This window comes from Poecilia latipinna, unplaced genomic scaffold (genome assembly GCF_001443285.1).
Source record: "Poecilia latipinna isolate Pla-1442-1.1 unplaced genomic scaffold, P_latipinna-1.0 Scaffold609, whole genome shotgun sequence".
Classification (NCBI taxonomy): Eukaryota; Metazoa; Chordata; class Actinopteri; order Cyprinodontiformes; family Poeciliidae; genus Poecilia; species Poecilia latipinna.
The window spans coordinates 1-19023 of record NW_015113225.1 but is presented as its reverse complement, the minus strand read 5'-3'; the positions used below and the strand labels follow the sequence as shown (position 1 = coordinate 19023).

Below are 19023 nucleotides of genomic sequence, written 5' to 3'. Positions count from 1 at the left end.
ATACAGCGAAGAGGAGGATGAGTTTAATAATAAAATAGAACATGTACATTTTTAGGACGTGACATTTTTTTTTTTTTTTTTTGTAAAACCGCTCTTCTATCAATGATTGTCACTCTTCTTTTCCTATTGGCAAAAGGCTGATAAATAATAATAATAAAAAAACCCTCAGACATACAGTACTAACTACAGTACTAACATTTTTTTTAATGATTTCCAAAGAAGCCTGACTTTCTTTGACTCATTTAATGTGGTCTTCTTGCGTAATAGCCCTCTGGGATTTTTGAAGATTGTTTTAAATGTAAAAAAAATTTGTCAAGTTTCAGTGACCGTGTAAATCACTCTCTTCCTAGACCCATCCAAAGAAGTTCTGATCATGAAGCAAAAACAAATCCTTTGGCAGCTTTGTGGTCCGACAATGTTATGTTGCAACTGCAGCGAGTCCATGCTTGTCAATTCTTGCCATTGACGTACAACNGAAAAAAATCCTGACACAAAGGACCACAATTCATGCATGAAAGGGTTACTTTCCTCTGGCTATTCCACAGCTAGTTTGTGTGTTGGGGATCTTTGTCCTCTCAGGATACCCAGTTACATCCAGCATTCAACTATCATGTTTAGCTGAGGAGAAAAACATGATTCGAATAGTAAGGGACAATAAGGCTTAAGCATATCATGAAGTGGAAACTGCCAAGTTCCCTGATAGTGATTTATAATGCTGCCTAAAACGGTGCATACTGTTGTAGTCCCTGTGAGAGAGATTCATGAACTTTTTTCTGCAAATTCAATACACCTAAAATATTGTCTGTCTCCCAAAGGCCTGCGCCGTTACACATGTACTGTCGACGCCTTATGACCTCAACTGGGCTCTCATCGTCCTGAAAGCACAGCTTGAGACTTGTGTAAGCAAAAACAAAAAATTCATTCACTTCAAAGAAAGGCAGGGACTGATCCGTTCACTCCGAACACTGGAAAAAAGGGCGGAAACCACAAAGGCCGTCTGTCAAACGAACGGTGGCAGCCGTGCGGTATGTTAACAGCAGGGGTTGGAGGTCGAGGACAGAGCGGCCAGGTGAAACCGCTGGAGGGGAAAAAAAAATAAAAATACACAGAGTTTTGAAATAAATTTGAAAATGTGTGGAAAAGAAGTATGCAACAGAAAAAAAAAAAAAAAAAAAAAAAGAAGGAAAAATTCTGGTGACAGTGCTTCTGGGTCCTCAAATCAACAGATTGGCTTCCAAACTGCAAGGACACCATGTCACTGAAAGCAGTCACTGTCCAACTTCGCAGACCAATAGATCAAAAACATGAGCATGAAAGAGGAAAGAATTTAAGTCTTCAATCATTTACTTTTAGAAATGCGACGCAAACTCGTCCGGGGGACTGGAACGGAGCGATTTTCAACGTTATTGGCTGCTAAACGGTGATTGACCAGGACTAACAAAAAGTCTCTTCAGAGGGGAATTTATGAGCGATGTGTTCAAAAAGGAAGTCAGATTAAACGCTAAGCTTTTTTTTAATCCATTTTAGTTTTCAAAATGCTGGGTTTAGAAATGGTTGGCTTGGCAGAAGTTTTGGAAATCTCAGAATGAAGGTAGAGGGTATGTAATCTCTGGGGAATAAACAGACAAATAAATACTAACAGTTTTAACATAATTATAAAATCTCTCTAAAACACTTTGTGATGTTGCCTCTGTTCCTCTTTCTATAATATTTTACGCTACAACTTTCATTTGATTTATTTTATTTTAGAAAAGACTTCACTGAAATCAAAGATCAAAAATTGGACACGTGTTCCAAGTAGGCACAGTAAGGCGCATTAGTGCACAAAGCAAGGCTATTTTACATTAACACCATCATTGTTCACCAGTCACCAGTCAGTTTTACTGACACGCTTGTCTTCTCGTTGCGTTTTTCCCTTTCAAACAAATGGAAAAAAAAAAAAAAAAAAAAAAGGGGTTACATTTCAGTGACCTTTGGTTTCTGGGGGCTCCAGGCATGGCCTGTCGATGGACCGTGACTGTGAGCTCGGTTCATTTTCACAGCAGCAAGAGGTGAGAGACGATAAAGAAATTCTAGTAAGAAAAAAAAAAAAAAACTCCTTTATTGTGCTGTGAAAAGGCACCATCCTATATGATACTCCCAGTTTTTTGTTTTAACACACCAGCATCTGATAATTGTTTTGAGTAGGCTTTCGAGTGAATTTGCTCATCCGGGCTGAAAACGTTCAAACATTTCGACACGAGACGCTGTCCTGCCCTCCATCACTCTGCTGACTTAAAGCCGCACACGCCGTCACCTTCACAGGCAATTTCTGAGCTCTCAAGGCGAGGAGCGATTCGGGTTTGGTCCAGTGTGCTGTGACATTGGTGCTGTCAGGAGGCCTTCTGAAATGCCAAAACCGTCAGCTTCTCAGCCCAAGATGGAAACTTCTCCACGTGATTTCGAGCTTCCTCTTCCAGCTGCCTTTTTGGTTTTTTTTTTTTCACTGATCTCAGCAGAGAAAAATCCACACCAACGGGTTTCAACGCATCTCCCTCAATGCGTAATATTTCCGTTTCTAATCATAGTCACTATACTTTGCATATAAGTTCAGGAATTTGCACCGAGCAGCACATACAGGCATTCAGCCTTCTTGATGAAATGGGTGTTGAGCTGATGAGGGGAACTGTATTCATCGCAGCGAGGACAGCATGTCTTCTTCTCATCGCCGTCCCGGATTCGGCAGAGCCTGAAATGATCAACTGTGGAGCAGGTGGCCGCATAAAAGCTGAAAAATATTCCAAGGAACTTTTCCTTTGTAAAATATTGGCTTTTTATTCTCTCCATCAAATAGTGAGCATGCCTCCATCTCATCTCCAGGACGATCTGCATCAGTCGATTTTGTCCCGTTACACACATTTTGATGCTGGTGTGATTCCAGCAGAAGCGTCTGAATAAAAAAAAAAAACGGGGCTGTAGATCACTGCCAAGCTCGTGGGATTATAAAGCAAGACGCCACATGGTGTAGGGCTGTCTTTTGTTTTCCCCGCTCACTCATTATACAAAATCTGTCAGCCCTGAAATATTGACAAGAATGGCGTTGGCTGGATGGGAGCAGGCGGCTGAGCAATCAGAGCATGTTGCAATGAGAGCTGGAACAAAGTTTGTGCTTTATTTAATAATGAGCTGAAAAGGAAATTAAGAAACCTTTTGATGAGGGATTAATGAAGTGCTACATGTTTTATTTTTAACTGACTTTCCATGTAACAGCATGTGATGAAGGAAGAAATGCACCAGTACAGAACTAATGGGATGTTTTGACCTGCCAATACCAATTTCAGCAGATTTGTTTTTAATTACCGTAGAATCATAATTACGGTGAATGAGCTTATCGCACTTTCAGATCATCAAATATTAAAGGTTACCTAACTAAATAAAATTAAAAAAAGTTTCAAATAATGGCTTCATTATATTCTTTAATCGCAGAATCAAGAAACTACTTTCACGCCAAAACAAAGTAAGTTTACATGTGTCATGAAGAAAGACATCTAGATAAAGAACTGAGTTAAATGTGATGATGCGTCATCTATTGTTGATGGAGGTTCGTAAGGAGGAGACCCAGTCTGAGGGTCCGGTTTCAGCGAACCGACTTCTACAAAAATGTCCGGCGGCCGATTAAATTCCATTTTACATCTGGCATGAAACCAACACGAACCTTTTCAGAAGAAGAACGTCGTTTCCACAGTCAAACGTGGTGTGGAGCCGGTGACTGGAGCCGAACGTGGACCAACTAGATAAAAGACCATAACCATACAGCGAAGAGGAGGATGAGTTTAATAATAAAATAGAACATGTACATTTTTAGGACGTGACATTTTTTTTTTTTTTTTTTGTAAAACCGCTCTTCTATCAATGATTGTCACTCTTCTTTTCCTATTGGCAAAAGGCTGATAAATAATAATAATAAAAAAACCCTCAGACATACAGTACTAACTACAGTACTAACATTTTTTTTAATGATTTCCAAAGAAGCCTGACTTTCTTTGACTCATTTAATGTGGTCTTCTTGCGTAATAGCCCTCTGGGATTTTTGAAGATTGTTTTAAATGTAAAAAAAATTTGTCAAGTTTCAGTGACCGTGTAAATCACTCTCTTCCTAGACCCATCCAAAGAAGTTCTGATCATGAAGCAAAAACAAATCCTTTGGCAGCTTTGTGGTCCGACAATGTTATGTTGCAACTGCAGCGAGTCCATGCTTGTCAATTCTTGCCATTGACGTACAACAGATGGTTCGAGAGAGAAAGAGAGAGAACTGACGGGAGTTTGTTACGTAGCAGTGATGCTTGAAGAGAACCAAATTGAGAACAGCACTTTGTTGTGAAGGGATGACCAAATATATCTGATGTAAGACATTATATTAAATACCGAGGAGATGTTTTCTGAGAAGTGGCGCACTTTGTTCTGTCCTTTAGAATGGGAGAAATCTCGAACGTAGCACTGCTGAGTTACTCTCCGTGTCTTCTAAGGTTTAATGAGTTGATCTCCATTGATGAGGGGTCACATTGCTGCCGTGATTTGTGTTTTTCAAACAGCTAGAGGCAGCCTAAAGAAGAGTTCGTCAAGGCGTCAGACTGAATAGCTGCTGAAAGAGGTGTACGACTTGCCGTTAGAGGTGGAGGCCATGGAGACGCCGTAACAAACAGATAGCTGAGCAGGCCGCAAGTTCCTTATGGGGGTTTCATTGTAAGTCAACCACCCCGAGACTGAACAATAAGAGAAAACCTAAACCTAACCCTTCACCCTTTGAGCATCAAAACCACCATGCTGAATAACCCAGCAAAGGTCTTGGAGGACATCAGGAAGGTGGCCTCCCTCTTTGAGGACTGCTAAGTGAATGTCTCTGGAGACAGGAATCGAAGGCGCAAGAGAAGGACAAAGAGGAACCATCTTGAAAGGTTAAGCATGTATCACATGCGGACTGATTGGCCGGTATTGATAATTCCTACCAATAGGGAGGTAAGGTTGGATTGAGGAATAGTTTGAGGCGCTGCTCATGCCAGATCCAACGACAGGCACATAGCAGAATAGCAATAGAAACCGGCGTCAACCATATCATTAAGACCCAAGATGCAGGAAAGGCCTACTTACCTTTCCTGCAGAGGCAAGGTACTTAATGTGAGGTGTAAGATGGAAACAGGTAAAACATGCACCAAATTCAACAACAGAATGGCTGAAGAGGTACTTAGAAACATATCTGCCGTGTTTGAGGCACCGTCAAAGTGTGAGGCACCGTCAGGGCTGAAGAAGAATGAGAGGGTTAAGATTCCAGCTCCGGACTGGCAGACGGACGGCATGTACCCAAAGTAAAGACAGGGGCAGTGAAGAGTAAAGATCCAACTTTAAAGTAGGAACAATCTTTAAAACATTACTTGAAAAACCTTTTACTTCTCAAATTTAGCTGTAGGTTAACTTTGGCAGCTATTCTACACATTTGGATACAGACTTTTATTTTTTTTTTCACTCCATCCTGACACAAAAATAGCTCAAACGAATCATCAAAAGCCTAAAATTAAAACATTAATCTTCACAATGATTAGAGCAGTTAACCAAAACTGTTTAAATTAAGAGAGTGGAGAAAACAAGGAAAGAATAAGTTAATAAATTACGTTTGTGCCCTCGTGTAAAAGTTGTGACTTCGGTTGGTTCTCTTCAGTGTAACACTAAGATTTGCGCCCACATCTTTTTTGTCAGTCACACAGAAGGCTATGAAACGAACCCCTGCATGTACGCACGGAGGACAGAGGAACGCACCGCTACGACGGCCGAGGACGAACCGCAGAGAGCTTCAAGAAGGAGCGATAATACATTTTTTTTTTTTTTTATCAGGACTTCCGGGCAAAGCTGATGCCGCTCTCCACTTAGCTCAGCAAAATGAACTCCTGTGACTGATAAACCCTTTATATCTTTCTCTCTCTCTTTTTTTTTCTGTCTAGAATATGCACTTTACCTCTCAGCCCTGTTGATATTCGGCATCGGCACAGACACAGCAACTCTGAAACAACAAAGCCGTCAGGAATGTAGCATCACGGGACGCACGGGTAGCACAGAGTTAGGAACTAACAAGTAAAACGCAAACAGAAATTGAAGCATAAAGTCATTTTAAAACACTGAAAACACCTTTTGTCAAAGAAAACAAAATTTAACATACATATATGTACATAATTCCAGAACTGTAGGGATAAAATAGTGTCTAGAAATGTTACGTCTTCCATGTCATATTAACTTAACGTGTGTGAAGGGATGTTGAACCTCTGCTTTCCGTCCTCGTAGCTGTGATGAACAAACAGCACCCTTTGGTATAGGTGAGGTCAGGAATGATGTGGTCCTCAGCTTGATAGGAATAATAATAATAATGGTACGACTCCGTTTGTCGAAGTCGTAAAGCGTTAGAACCGCCACCCACTGAAGTGTCACATTTAGTACTGTTGTCAAGAACAGAAAGCACCCCAGTTTGCAGTAATTTGATTTCCTCTCTGTCTCTGTGAGCCGAGCCACACACACACACACACACACACACACACACAACAGAATAGCAGCTTTAGAAAGTCAGCAGACATCATGAACAGCTCTCTCCTCTCGCATCGCAAGTTCTCGACATCAATGTTCTCGGGGGGGCTGGGAAAAAAAAAAGAGCTGCAGCAGCAACGTAAGAGTAAAGTGTAAATAAAATGCTTCAGTCTCGTAGCTAATCCTCTCTCTCCCCGGCGAGCGCTCCGACTCAGACCCGTATACATTCACCCCCTCCACTCCCCCCCCCCGTGCCGGACAAATTAGCCTCCGAGACTTATTCGCTGAGATGAGGCGGCTAGAACGGAATCGTTTTCTCCTTTTCTGACTCGGCGTGGTGTGTGTCTGCCGTCGCGCTCCGACTCTAAAGCGCAGTCTAAGCGTACGTGTCTCCCGATTTGAGCGCCACCAGCTCCGAGTCCTTCGTGTGGCAGCCGTTCAGGTGCTCGGCGTTGCACTCGTGGTGGTACATGAAGGCCGGCACCTCGGTGATGGAGGTGGCCGTGTAGGACGTGGAGCGCATCGAGCAGTGGTCCTTCCGTCGCTGACCCCACTGGGTTTTGTACTGCATCCACTGTCTCTTCAGAGCCGCCTGCACCTGAAGGACACAGAAACAGACATACAAAAAAAAAATAATAATAATAAAAAAAATGCACAGGTCTTATTAAAATGATAATAATAAAAAAAAGACTAAAAAGAAAACATTTGCCCCCAAATTCAACATCTTTTATTTTATTCCTCCCATCTGCTCTCCTAATGGCTCCAGCAGACATTTAGATTTACATCGTGTGGTTTCGGTGTGGGGTTAGAGGGCAGACACCACGTAACCGACATTATGCGAGAATATTCATCAAACTGACACTGATCGCAACTGACGCGGAGCCTCACAAACATATTCGAACCACGTTTTTACACTCTTGTCACGTCACAAACCACAGACTTTGACGTATTTTGTTGGGGTCTTATGAGACTAACAGATCGTGTGATTCTGAAAAGGCGAAGGAACGAATAAATGTTTGTCTGATATTTTTCTAGCTCGTAAGAATTAAAAAAAAAAAAGCACAGCGTGCATTTGTGTTCAACTACCCCGAGTCAAAGCTTAAAAAGAAAAACATCTCTAGCTGCATTTTGAGCTGAAGTCACAGAATAGTCCATGTTCACCAGATTGGGTGCATAGTTTGCGTTGACGGTCATTTTCTAGTCTTTACATGAGCTTCTCATTTGGATTTATAACCGGGCTTTGACTGGGCCATTTTAATTCATAATTATGCTGAGCTGTGAACTATTTCTTTTGCAGCTTCGGACGGATCCCGTTGAAAGGTCTTGCGATGAGGTTTTGCTTGGGGACAAATCAGCTCATAAGAGTAGGAGTGCAATCTTTAATCCAGGCATTTTTTTTTTCTACCATTAGTGCCGTAACGAATTTGTTCCTATAACAAATAAAATCTAAAAGGTACGAGTAAAAGAGCTTCCAGATTTTTGTCTGACATTTTTCAGTCTGATAAAAATAACAGGGTGCAGATTTTTCCACATCGACATGTTTGTTTGCAGCCATTTCAGTGTCAGAGAGGAACTTGAGAAATTAGTTCATTAACGGAGTCTTACTGTGAGCATCTGACACAGAAAACACTTTTAATAAGCAAATGAATCAAATCCAGTCTGTAACATCTCAAAATCCATTACTAGCCTGATGACTTACTGGAAGTAATCCCTGAAAACCCCTCTCTCTTTCGTCTTTAGCGCGTTAATCAGTCGCGGTGTTATATAAAGAAACGCAATTATCTCGCAAATACAAAATTCAGCAGGGACGGCGACTGACAAGAGTCGGAGGCTTTGCTGCGTAGACGGACTGACAGAGATTCTTGCAGATTCACTGTGACGAACAGAACATATGTAGTTTGTTGGAAAATTGCTGCAGCCATTAAAATACTTAAGGAGGCAACAAGTTATTTAAACCTAATTAGTGCACTGAGCAGCTTCTGACTCATTAAAAAACATCTTACGGACTCAACTTTTTTCTTCTACTCTGTCTCCGCATCTCATTCACAAAGCAAACAGCGCTAATGGCAAGCCCACGCAAACTCAGCCACCGTTCGCTACAGGTGTTAACTGTTTCGCATCGCGTTTAAGTTGCATTTCCTCACAAATGAAATACGAGCGTCTGCAGAGAATACAGAAGGTGCAGTCTTGATGGAGAGAGAGAGAGAGAAATGGCTTCTTACATCGAGGTCAAAGGGTCTCTGCAAAACTGCAATAACAATCACTGTGTCAGAAAGGAAAGTTAAGAATGACATTTCTGAGTCAGAGCATGTTGTCAAAATTGAGAAAAAAGAAAAATAATTTACCAACATTCCTTATTTTCACTTAGTAGTGTCTGCTGCCCTATCATTCCCTCTTAAAGGGGAGCAGGAGATTGGGTCAGACTGCACACGGTTTGTGTGAGGTGAGGATTCAGAAACAAATCTGAGCCGCAGAGAGAGCCCCACGCAGGCCCCAGAGGATTTAAACAGATGACAAAACTAGGTCGCTTGACTTAAACAGATTTTTGCAAAGTGACGGAGGCAGGATGAAGTGACCGCCAGCCTTAAAATGAAAGAAATTTTCAGGCTACACACCCGTGACTCACATTGCCGTGATCCTTAACTTTCCCGGCATTTGCAGTAACACAGATTTGAGCCTCCAGATAGGCATGGCGGAAACTTTGCTTTTAAATTGAAATTCTAGGTAAAAGGAATCTGCGATTCATTTTATAAACACTCATGTAAATAGCCTCGGCATTCTGGCTTCAACGTGAACAGAGCTGACCCCGCTGTTTCAGGTCCACTACGCTTACTGCAGTTCTCCTTTTAAACAGTAGATGTCTCTGCAGAGAAAATCTGCCTGCGTTCAACAAGTGGAAGCAAAAAAAAAAAAAAAGTTTAGCGATCCAAGTGATACTTTTAGGTATTTCAAGTTTATATAACATTTTGCTGTGAATATTCACTCTTTCATTGGATTCAGCCTCGCTTGTTTTTGTTGAAGGTTTTCTTTTAGACTGCTGTTTGCTGCTTGCTGACAGGGTCTGTACTGCAGTAATGAGAGGCTAACAGTGAGAAAGTGAGTCAAACATTACACCTCTGAGTTGGTAGTAGAGACGAGTTGGTGAGAAGGTGTGAAGTGAGAGAGGCAGCAAGGGCAGAACGATGATAGTTCAGCAAATGCACATTGTCATGTTAATGTAATGTAGATGACCGCAATATGACTTTTTTTTTTTTAAATTAAGGCAAATCAAAGGCAGGGTTTGTCTTTGAAACCATATCACAAAATCATTTACTGAGAATGTGTTTTTTTGTGTGTGTTTTTTTCCTGGGTGTACATTCAACCTTTAAGACAGCCAATCAAAAGTTTAGAAAAATTAAACATACATTCATTTAATATTATTTGCTCTGTACCAGTATTATAATTCTAGTGGAAGAAATATGGCTCTTTTTATGAGTAATGACGCCTTTTCTGCTACTGTACTAAGGTAAATCTTTTACAGTTCTTGGTATATTTTTCTACCAGAACAGTTTTATTTTTGCTTCAACAGTATCACACATCAACTCGGAGGAGAACTTGTCAGTTCTCACTCATTACATCTCAAAGCCTGCAGGGCTGCGCTGCTACTGTGGAAAAGATGCGTCTCTTTGTAAAGATTTGCTTAGTGAAAGACAATCTATGCAGAACATGTCATGCGTGCTCGTGTCATGTTTTGTGGGGACATGTTCACACTAATCAAACTCCGTACTGGGTCGCGATCGCACCAGAAGCTCAGTGTAAACCAGTTTGTTCGGAGCAGCACACCGATACTGGTGTGAGCACGTTACCGCATAGCGCCGTAATGATATTAATGAAGCTGCTAATTGTCGTAATGAGACAAAAGAGCAGCTGAGGCTTAAAGCTTCCATGTAGGACATCTTGGTTGACGACACAAACACAACTTGGAAGCTGTTTGTCTGGCTGCCCTCGCGTCACAATAGGGCCATTGATGAAACAAGGCAGGTCTGTGCAGCTTGGCCTTGAAATAAAAAAAAAAAAAAAAAAAGTGAATTGAGCCCAGCCCCAGAAACTCTTGTCCTGATTAAGGGCGCATGAATTGGTCGTTATGTGGGTGAAGAAAAACAAACCTCGCTCGCTCCCCTCTGACAGGTTGTGCGCTTGCCCTTTAAACATGTGCGCTGCACGTTGTTTTCACTCACAGAGTCGTTTACATAGTTTCAGACGATTCTCCTGGCTGCTCGTGTAGGAGTTAATAGCTGACGTGTTTTGAAAAACACAAGGCAGAAACCCTAACTCCACGGTAGGATGACTTTTGTCGGTTTGCGCCAACATCTGCTTGTTGTGTGCTTGACTGTTTTGGCCTTCGTTTTTATGAACTCGAGCCTTCTGCTTGAGTTCATAAAACAATATGTCATCGTCTAACCGAGGGACGGACTGTTGACGGGACAGGTTTTTATTCCACGAAAAATACACAGGAACGGCCGACCTCAGCTCACATTGCTTTTGCTAAGCTATTCCGTCATATGTCGTCGTCTTACAACCACAAAATTCACAGCATCGTTGTGAAACAGAGCAAAAAAGGAACTTTTTGTTTAACTAACAGAGATCAGAACATTTGCTGAGCGTGACTATATGCTTAAAATATGCCAGTATGTACATTTGACAAATTAGAATTAATGTTATTTTTTTTTATCTTAGTATCTTAATTCACTAAATGAAACAGCATGGATTACATTGGTTACACACAGATAATTATGATGGTTTTTCACATACAGCTAATGGAAACTTAGAACATTACATCAGACCGGTAAAAAAATAAAGTCTTTTTTAATACAGAAATGTGGATTTAATATAAAGTATGTTTAAATAATTATTTATTTCAATGGTGCTTCTGCATTAAACAGGCAGGAAAATGAAACATCTTTTTTTTCTCCTACATCACAATTAAATACTGCTTTGTTTTGTGAAAACCCAATTAAAATCATTGAAGTTACAGACCACACCATGAAAAGATGAAAAGATTTTTTTTTCCAGAGGTGCAAATTCTTTAGCGCGCTGCTGCACGTCAAGCAAGTTTTCAAATTTCACCGTTTTGCTCTGCCAAAATCTCACACAGATGGTTGAGTTTAACGGTCTGCTCTTTGTACGCAGTTTAAGCTGCAATGCACCAGAACAAGGTGATAAAAACCTTCAATTCAAGCTTCTTGAAGACGTGAAGCTTAAAAGCGTCTTTCACTCATTGATGTCGGAGAGCCTAGAAGTCTCCACAAGCTCATTAACCTCGTAAGCAAATGTTCGTAAGAGATCTAAATCCAGCTAAGGATGTTTGTCTCTCAGCTGCCGACAGATTTAGAAGGGCTGACATGGGGATGTGAAAGGAAAGTTAATTTCCAGTTAAGCTCGGCATCCCAAACAGTCATTATATGCCTAGTCTGACTCGTCACTTGATGTGACCTTTCTGCATTAACCGGCTTCAGATTGGGTTTCTAAGGGACAAGAACCAAAAGGAACTTAAAACCTACTACAAACAAAACTTTGACCTTGTATTTAGTGTCCATGTTTCACATTTTGACATAGTGTCAAGAGCAGATACATATGGAAGAGATACAACCTAAAAATAAAATCCAAACATGTCTTAGCTGATGATGCCAGATGTCCCAAAAATAATGCCTCCAGCAGTGAGCAGCTTTATGGCTGAGCAGGTCTCAGGATAACAGGTGGATGCTGACCTTTACAAAAGGGCAATTGCCCCATTCAGGATAGCAAAGTCATGTCAAAACATGGACTACAGGAATTATAAAGGAACAATCTAAAACAGAGGGACTTAACCCTTTTTGATGTACCGAACCCACCAGTTTCATATGCGCATTCACTGAACCCTTCTGTAGTGATAAATAAAATATGATTTCCCCCCCAAATTCAGGACATAGACAAGATCACTAAGTCTTCTTAAAAGGCAGAGTCTCTGAGAACAGTTCTTCAAAATATAGTCAGTGTTTTCAGCAAAGTTGGGCTGACTGTCCAGGAACGACCCAAGGTATTTAAAATTTGCCACAGTTTCAGCAGGTTGGCCATCGAGAGAAACTGGAACCACTTTAAGGTCTTGTTTAGATCATTTAATAAGCTCTACATCCTTAAAAGAATGAAAAATTTATAATAAATAATAAAGACTTTGCGGTATTCTGATTTAGTAATGTAATTATATTAGTTGTGTTACCACCCTCACGCCACTAGAGGCAGTACCAACCCCGAAAAGACGCGACTAAGGAGCAGATTTAGAAGTACACCGAAAGCTACAGAATTTGGTAAAAACGATGAGTTTTGCTGAAGTAATTAAAGACACAAGTTCAAATCCATGCAGAGAGTGTAACTCCTTCAATCAGTGCTCCTCCGCAGCTCTGATTGGCTCAGCAATGTAACATGATCCTCTGCAGCAAGTGATGGCAAAGCGGGGCGTCATCACGACTTTACACAAGTGTGTCTTTACCTCCGCGGCAGAGGCTCCACCGAACCCCTGAGACCGACTCATCGAACCCCTGGGGTTCGATCGAATCCCAGGGATTCGAATCCCAGGGATTCGATCGAACCCAGGTTAAGAACCACTGGTCTAAAATGAGGGCAACTGATAACTAGTCTATCTGCTAACCACATAGATACACCTAGACTTTAAAAAGTTGAATTTTAAAGTCTACAGATGTTTTTCTTTTTTTTTTTTTTACAGTTTGAAGATCTTTGTTAAGGAGCCATGGACAACTCACCCAAAGAGGGGTGAGTTTTCTCCAGCAATAAGGAATACTCTGACTCTGAAATTGCCCCTCCCTCACTGTTTCAGTGCCCCACTGTGACACACGGCTCTTGTTCATGTGAAAGATAATTGGGTGTTTGGACATTTTTAGTGTGAAAACTGACAGAGCGTTGTCCACTATTTCTACTACGGTAAAGTCTGCATGTGTGTGTGTGTGTGTGTGTGTGTGTGTGTGTGTGTGTGTGTGTGTGTGTGTGTGTGTGGTGTTGTTTTTTTAAGTAAAGTTGGGATGCCTGTTGAGCAGCAATGTCAGGGCTTGTGAATCAAATGTAATTAGCCATCTAAAATCAATTATTTAGTTTCAGTGGTAATATTTAAAGTAAAAAAGGTAAAAAGAGAAAAAAAATACTACAGAATAAGCAGATTTACTTAAGCCTTATACTAATTCCATTTTTCGCTTTACTCTTTCACCACCACCAATACTTTTTTTAAAAAATGTAATTATAAATTAATCCTTGCAAGACTATGCTAAAACTGAAGCACAGATTTTTGTCTAAATGCCTTGAACTAAATAAGGTATTTTCATAGATCACTGTCATAAATGTATATGTAAATATAGTATATATAGACAGCTGCTGGATGCTAAACTAAGAGATTGTCAGAATACTAGCCCATGTTCTCTCACTCTCAAAACAACAATAAACCAGTGTGGCAGCATTATAAGATGCATAACATAAGAGGATATATTAGTTTATCAACAGCAGCGTGTGTCTCTTTTTTGTTGTTCATTAAAATTTTTTTCCTTGACAATTTCCCCTGTTTCTCTTGGTATTTATACACTGTTTCATCTCCCCGCAATTGTAAATATAGCTGGTGTATTTTTGTTTTTCATTCCCGTGCGTGGAGACTTTCCTTTTGTATCCAAATCTGCCTTTCTATCTCTGGTTTGGGTTCTCCTCTTCAACTTTCCCTAACATCCATCTCTATTTTTAGATGAAAATCATGGGAAAAGCACTGGTATTTACATAAAAGTCTTTTTAATACAGTTTGCGTAAAATTAGGAGTGTTCCTTACCTCTCCATTGAAGAAGCAGAATATTGTTGCCACCAGCAAACCCTTAAAAAAAAAAAAAAAAAAAAATCATTCATTTCCATCCATCCATAAATCAATTTATCCGTGATCAATAAAATTTGGTTAGCATGTTCAGGACTAAAAGCACCCACTAAGGATCGAGTAATGAAATACCAGCTGCTGGACAGCAACGTCACTCTCTACTGCTAAATTAATTTTTCGTTCCCGAAGAGGACATGTGTAAAAATTGACATGTTCGAGTTCATTTGAAATTCCCGCAGTGAAAAGCCTAATGGCTTCTGCCGGTGCTTGACCAGAGTCGGAAGGCTAAGCTAGTTGCTAGCTGGTTAAATTAAACAACTCATTTGGGTTTAAAACAACCAGAGAACTAGCTTGACAACAGGCCACTGATTCTATGCAGATCTCTCATTTATGGTAACTATGCGCAGCTCTCAGTTAAACTACGACTACGTTTAGCAAAGACCCCCGTCAGATACAGTCTTATAGTAAGCTAGCAAAGTCTGAGCTACGAGGCCATAGTAACACATAGTAACCACAGTTATTACATTTGCTTTATTTTTACAACAAAGATCATCTCATGACACATTGCAAAACCATTAGATCCATATATATTCAATTCAATTAATTCAAGGATGTTGTGAAATATGCTTAGAGAAGCTAAAAACTAACAATGAACAACAACAAAAAACAAACTAACAGGAATTCATATAAATCCTGTCAGAGCCTCAAACCTGTTTGACACACATGTGTATGTAAACTTCTGACCCCAACAGGAGCAACACAAGTACTATCTGAAAAGTGAGCCAAAACCTTTTCTATTCAAAATGTCAACGACGACAGGGGAGAGTTTTACTCTGGATGCACACTGAGGTTTGGTTTCCATTTTTTTAAAAAACGTGATATTTTATTATTACAAGCAATCTTTTAATACGTTTCCCTCATTACTACCGTAATATTTATATGGCCTGCCTGAAATGGCATCCATTCACAGAGCATTACAGCAGCACCATCATAACTTGTAACAGTCTGCTCCTTTAACTCTTTCTTGACTTTATCTGGCACTTTCGATTAATGCCGCATCTCGGTACCTACCTGGTAGTGCATGAGTATGTGCATGACATACTCGTAGACCTCACCGGCCAGACGGTTCTCCGGCCGCCAAGGAAAAATGACAAACTGGATCCCGAGCAGGGGCACCAGGATCAGGGTGGCTCTCACCGCCTTCATGTACATGTTGGACTCGGCTCGGTGGGTGTCTCGCAACTTTGTCACCAGCACTCTTATGATATTCAGCAGGAAGAAGAGGTTGACCTGAGTCAAAAAAAGACGATTTTGCGTTCAAACAAACGCCGCCCTGCGTCAAAAGCTGTGAATCACGACGAAGCTTAAGTGGAAGCAGCAGACTTACAAGAAGGGCTGCCACTATGGGTCCGTGTACCGCGTAGAGCAGATGGGTCTCAACGCTCATCCAACAGCTACAGCGAGAAGAAAAAAAATAAATAAATATCTCAGTCAGAACTGTTCGCTGCCCAAGAAACACACGAACACACACGTTATGAAAACACATATGCGCACAGGCCGGCACGCTCTCACTCCGCCGCGCACGGCGCTACACATGTGTAAACCGCTCTTTGTTTATTTGCTCAAGCTTTATGGAACATTACTCACTTGTCGTCAAAATACTTTTTCCTCGCTACGGCGTGGATGGACACGGGCACCAGAGGAAAGCCTGGAAGGGGAAAAGACAACCATATGAGGCAGCGCTCATTCATCATCATGCGTCCCTTAGTTGTGCTGAGCTCCTTTACGGCGTTACTTTAGAAAATATCTCTGAAGGTTTTTGCTTTGATACGTCTTCCGATCCTCGTTTTGTTTCATCGGTGACAAATGAAAAGCCACATGGGGGATTTTCAGTGACACTTCAGTGTAATTTGAAATTCTTCCAGGGGAGACTAGACTCAGATTTTTTTTTTGTTTAGTTTTTTTAAACTTCTTTTCTGGACACAAACACAAAAATCCTTGTGTAGTTTATTTTTCACACACCAACTGCACTCTGCAACAGATCAACTGCAGATGGAGATGAACAAAAAAGACTTTTCTTTAGCCATCGCAAAGTACGCAAATCCCTTTGATTTGTTCACATTTTGTTGCACTGAAACCACAAACTTTAATGTATCCTATTGTAAGTCTAATGAAATAGTAGCTCATCATTGTGAAGTAGAAACAAAAAGTTAGTGGTTATTGATACTGGGCTCATTTATGTCAAGTCTTTAAGAACAAAGTAAAGTATACTGAAGTTGGATAAAATATGAAAAAGGTCGAAGGTTACGGACGCTTTAGTAAGGCATTTTGCACACTTCTCAGAAAACCCGGCCTCAAGGACTTGAATATTTAAAATGGTGACGATTATCAGACACACTGGTTCAAAGAAAGGGAAGAAAAAAACGACTAGAGTCAAATTAACCCACAAAAGGGCTTATAAAGCCGTCAGCATGTCCACAATCTGACATTCTGTGTCAAAAACCAGAAGCTGCAGTCATAATTCTAAACCCTGTACGTTTTTATGAAACAGCCTTGTGACTCAAAAAACTCACCCCAGCCCAGCAGGTAGTACCAGTGCAGGTGCTGCTCCTCTGCAAACACAGCCACCACGATGAGTGTGTGCAGGTAAATGCCCTCACAGAGCATCCAGAAATAGTTGCAGCCCAACATGTACATGTGGAAGAAGTGCAGAACCTTACAGCTAACCTGCAGGGAGGGGACAAAATACGAGAAGCGATTACTTGTTGCGCTTTTGCTGTCACAAATACTCCCACCTTGCTTTGCATTTTCACACGGTGTTTTATTGAGATTTTCCCCGGAAGACCAGCACAAAGTACAGCTTAACTGTGAAAAAGGAGGGAAATGTTCAATTTATTTATTTTTATTTTTTTATTTTTTATTTTTTGCAGATTTTCGTATTTTGAACCTAAAACACATTTCATTTACTTTATCATGCAACACTTGACAAAGTGTGACGTCTCAGAGAAATTAATATTTTTGCAGATTTGCATATATGTATATTTACAGCATTTGTATAAAAAGGATTCAGTTTAAGCACTCCTAACATCAACTCAGCAAGACATCAAAAAAAAAAAGAAAAAAAAAAAAAAAAAATGATCTAATGGGATGTTTCATTGCTTTTGGCAGACAATCATTAGGAGGCGTTATGCTTCCCGGGCTGAAAAGACATTTATTCATTTGCCCCCTTTGGAGGTGAGTGGAGTTGAAAATGGTGATTTTTGCTCGAAAGTCAGAGGCATCTGTGATTGTGTTTGTTGAACAGTACAAAAAATAATTGAAAAAAGTAGCTCATGGAGAACCACGTGGGTTATATGCTACTTATGAAACCGCCGCTGCAACGCGACAAAAATGACAGCACATCTCATTATGGTTTCTGTTCCTTGATTAAGTCATTACATTAAGAAGTGATGACTTTAATGATATATTATTATCATGTCAATCTCATCAAACCGCAGCCTGCTAATGTTATAATTATCGACACCACTTGTGGATGTGCTGCAAGTCGTAGTTCTTCTGCCGACTGTCGAAAAAAAAAAAAAAAAAAAAAAAGAGCAAAATGACTGAATGAGCTGAAAATCTACCTCACTCACTCATTTTCTGAAATCACTTAATCCTGCTCAGGGTTGTGTGGGGACCGGAGCTGATCTCAGCCGAGAGGCGGCCGGCGCGCACGCAGGACAGCTCGCCAAGTCCGTCGTCATGGCCGACACATAAAGTAAACAACCATGCTCACTGTCGCTCACGCCGAAAGGCACATTTGAGTTACACCAGTCAGTGTAACTTGGAGGTTTTTTTTGTTTGTTTGTTTGTTTGTTATGGGACAAAAGGCTGCAGAAAATCCACCATCTTGCAAAACTTTTCATCATGGAAAGTCTTCATGGAAAAACAAAAAAAAAAGCAAAGAGCCTTTGAAAAATAATTAAGCGCAAATATATTTTGGTATTTTAGTCCAGTACTTTTAAAAAAGTTTCAAATGAATTGCCGTTTTCATTCATTGACGCATCTGAAAGAATTTTCATAGCTGCCGTAAGTATCTTCCTAAAACTGATGTAGTTTTAAAGTAAACTCAGCATTGTGAGGTGCCACAAAGCCCTGTCCTAGGCACCCACCACCTAAGTGTTTAATTCAAGTTGTCAAGCTGGTTTAGCGCAATTACATTGTACTTAATTCAATAAAGGAAAAAAAAACTGAATAAATAAATTCCACTCTTTTAAAATTTTCCCACAAAACAGAAAAGGGCTTGACTCATCATCATATCTGCATCATAGGGTTAAAACTTTTTATAGGAGCACTGTACACCAAGGTCTGAAAGGTTCTGGTCGTAAAAGCCCCAGCAGTAGATTATCTAGATCCCCTTTGTGTTCAATCTCCTCCCGGGTTCGACAGAAAGCTTTGAGGCCGAGGTCCTTCTACGATGCTTGCAGGCCAAACCAGACTTTGTATCCCCACACCACAGAAAATAGAAAACGCATGTTTTCTTGGGAAAAGCAAATCTTTCCTACAACCCAGATAGCACAGAATGATTGAAACAACATTGAATCAATGTCAGCCAGAAACAT

At 40.5% G+C, this 19023-nt stretch overlaps 1 protein-coding gene across 1 annotated transcript; it reads right to left on the bottom strand.

Annotated features, from left to right (window-relative positions):
• Positions 1-3995: 3995 nt before the first annotated feature.
• Positions 3996-17296, bottom strand: LOC106953874 (calcitonin gene-related peptide type 1 receptor-like; the record flags this gene model as incomplete). Its single annotated transcript, XM_015042953.1, has 6 exons — positions 3996-7144; positions 14384-14425; positions 15494-15712; positions 15810-15876; positions 16070-16130; positions 16996-17296. Coding segments are annotated over 6 exons (912 nt in total), but the record flags the coding sequence as incomplete, so codon positions are not given.
• Between the last annotated feature and the right edge of the window lie 1727 nt (positions 17297-19023).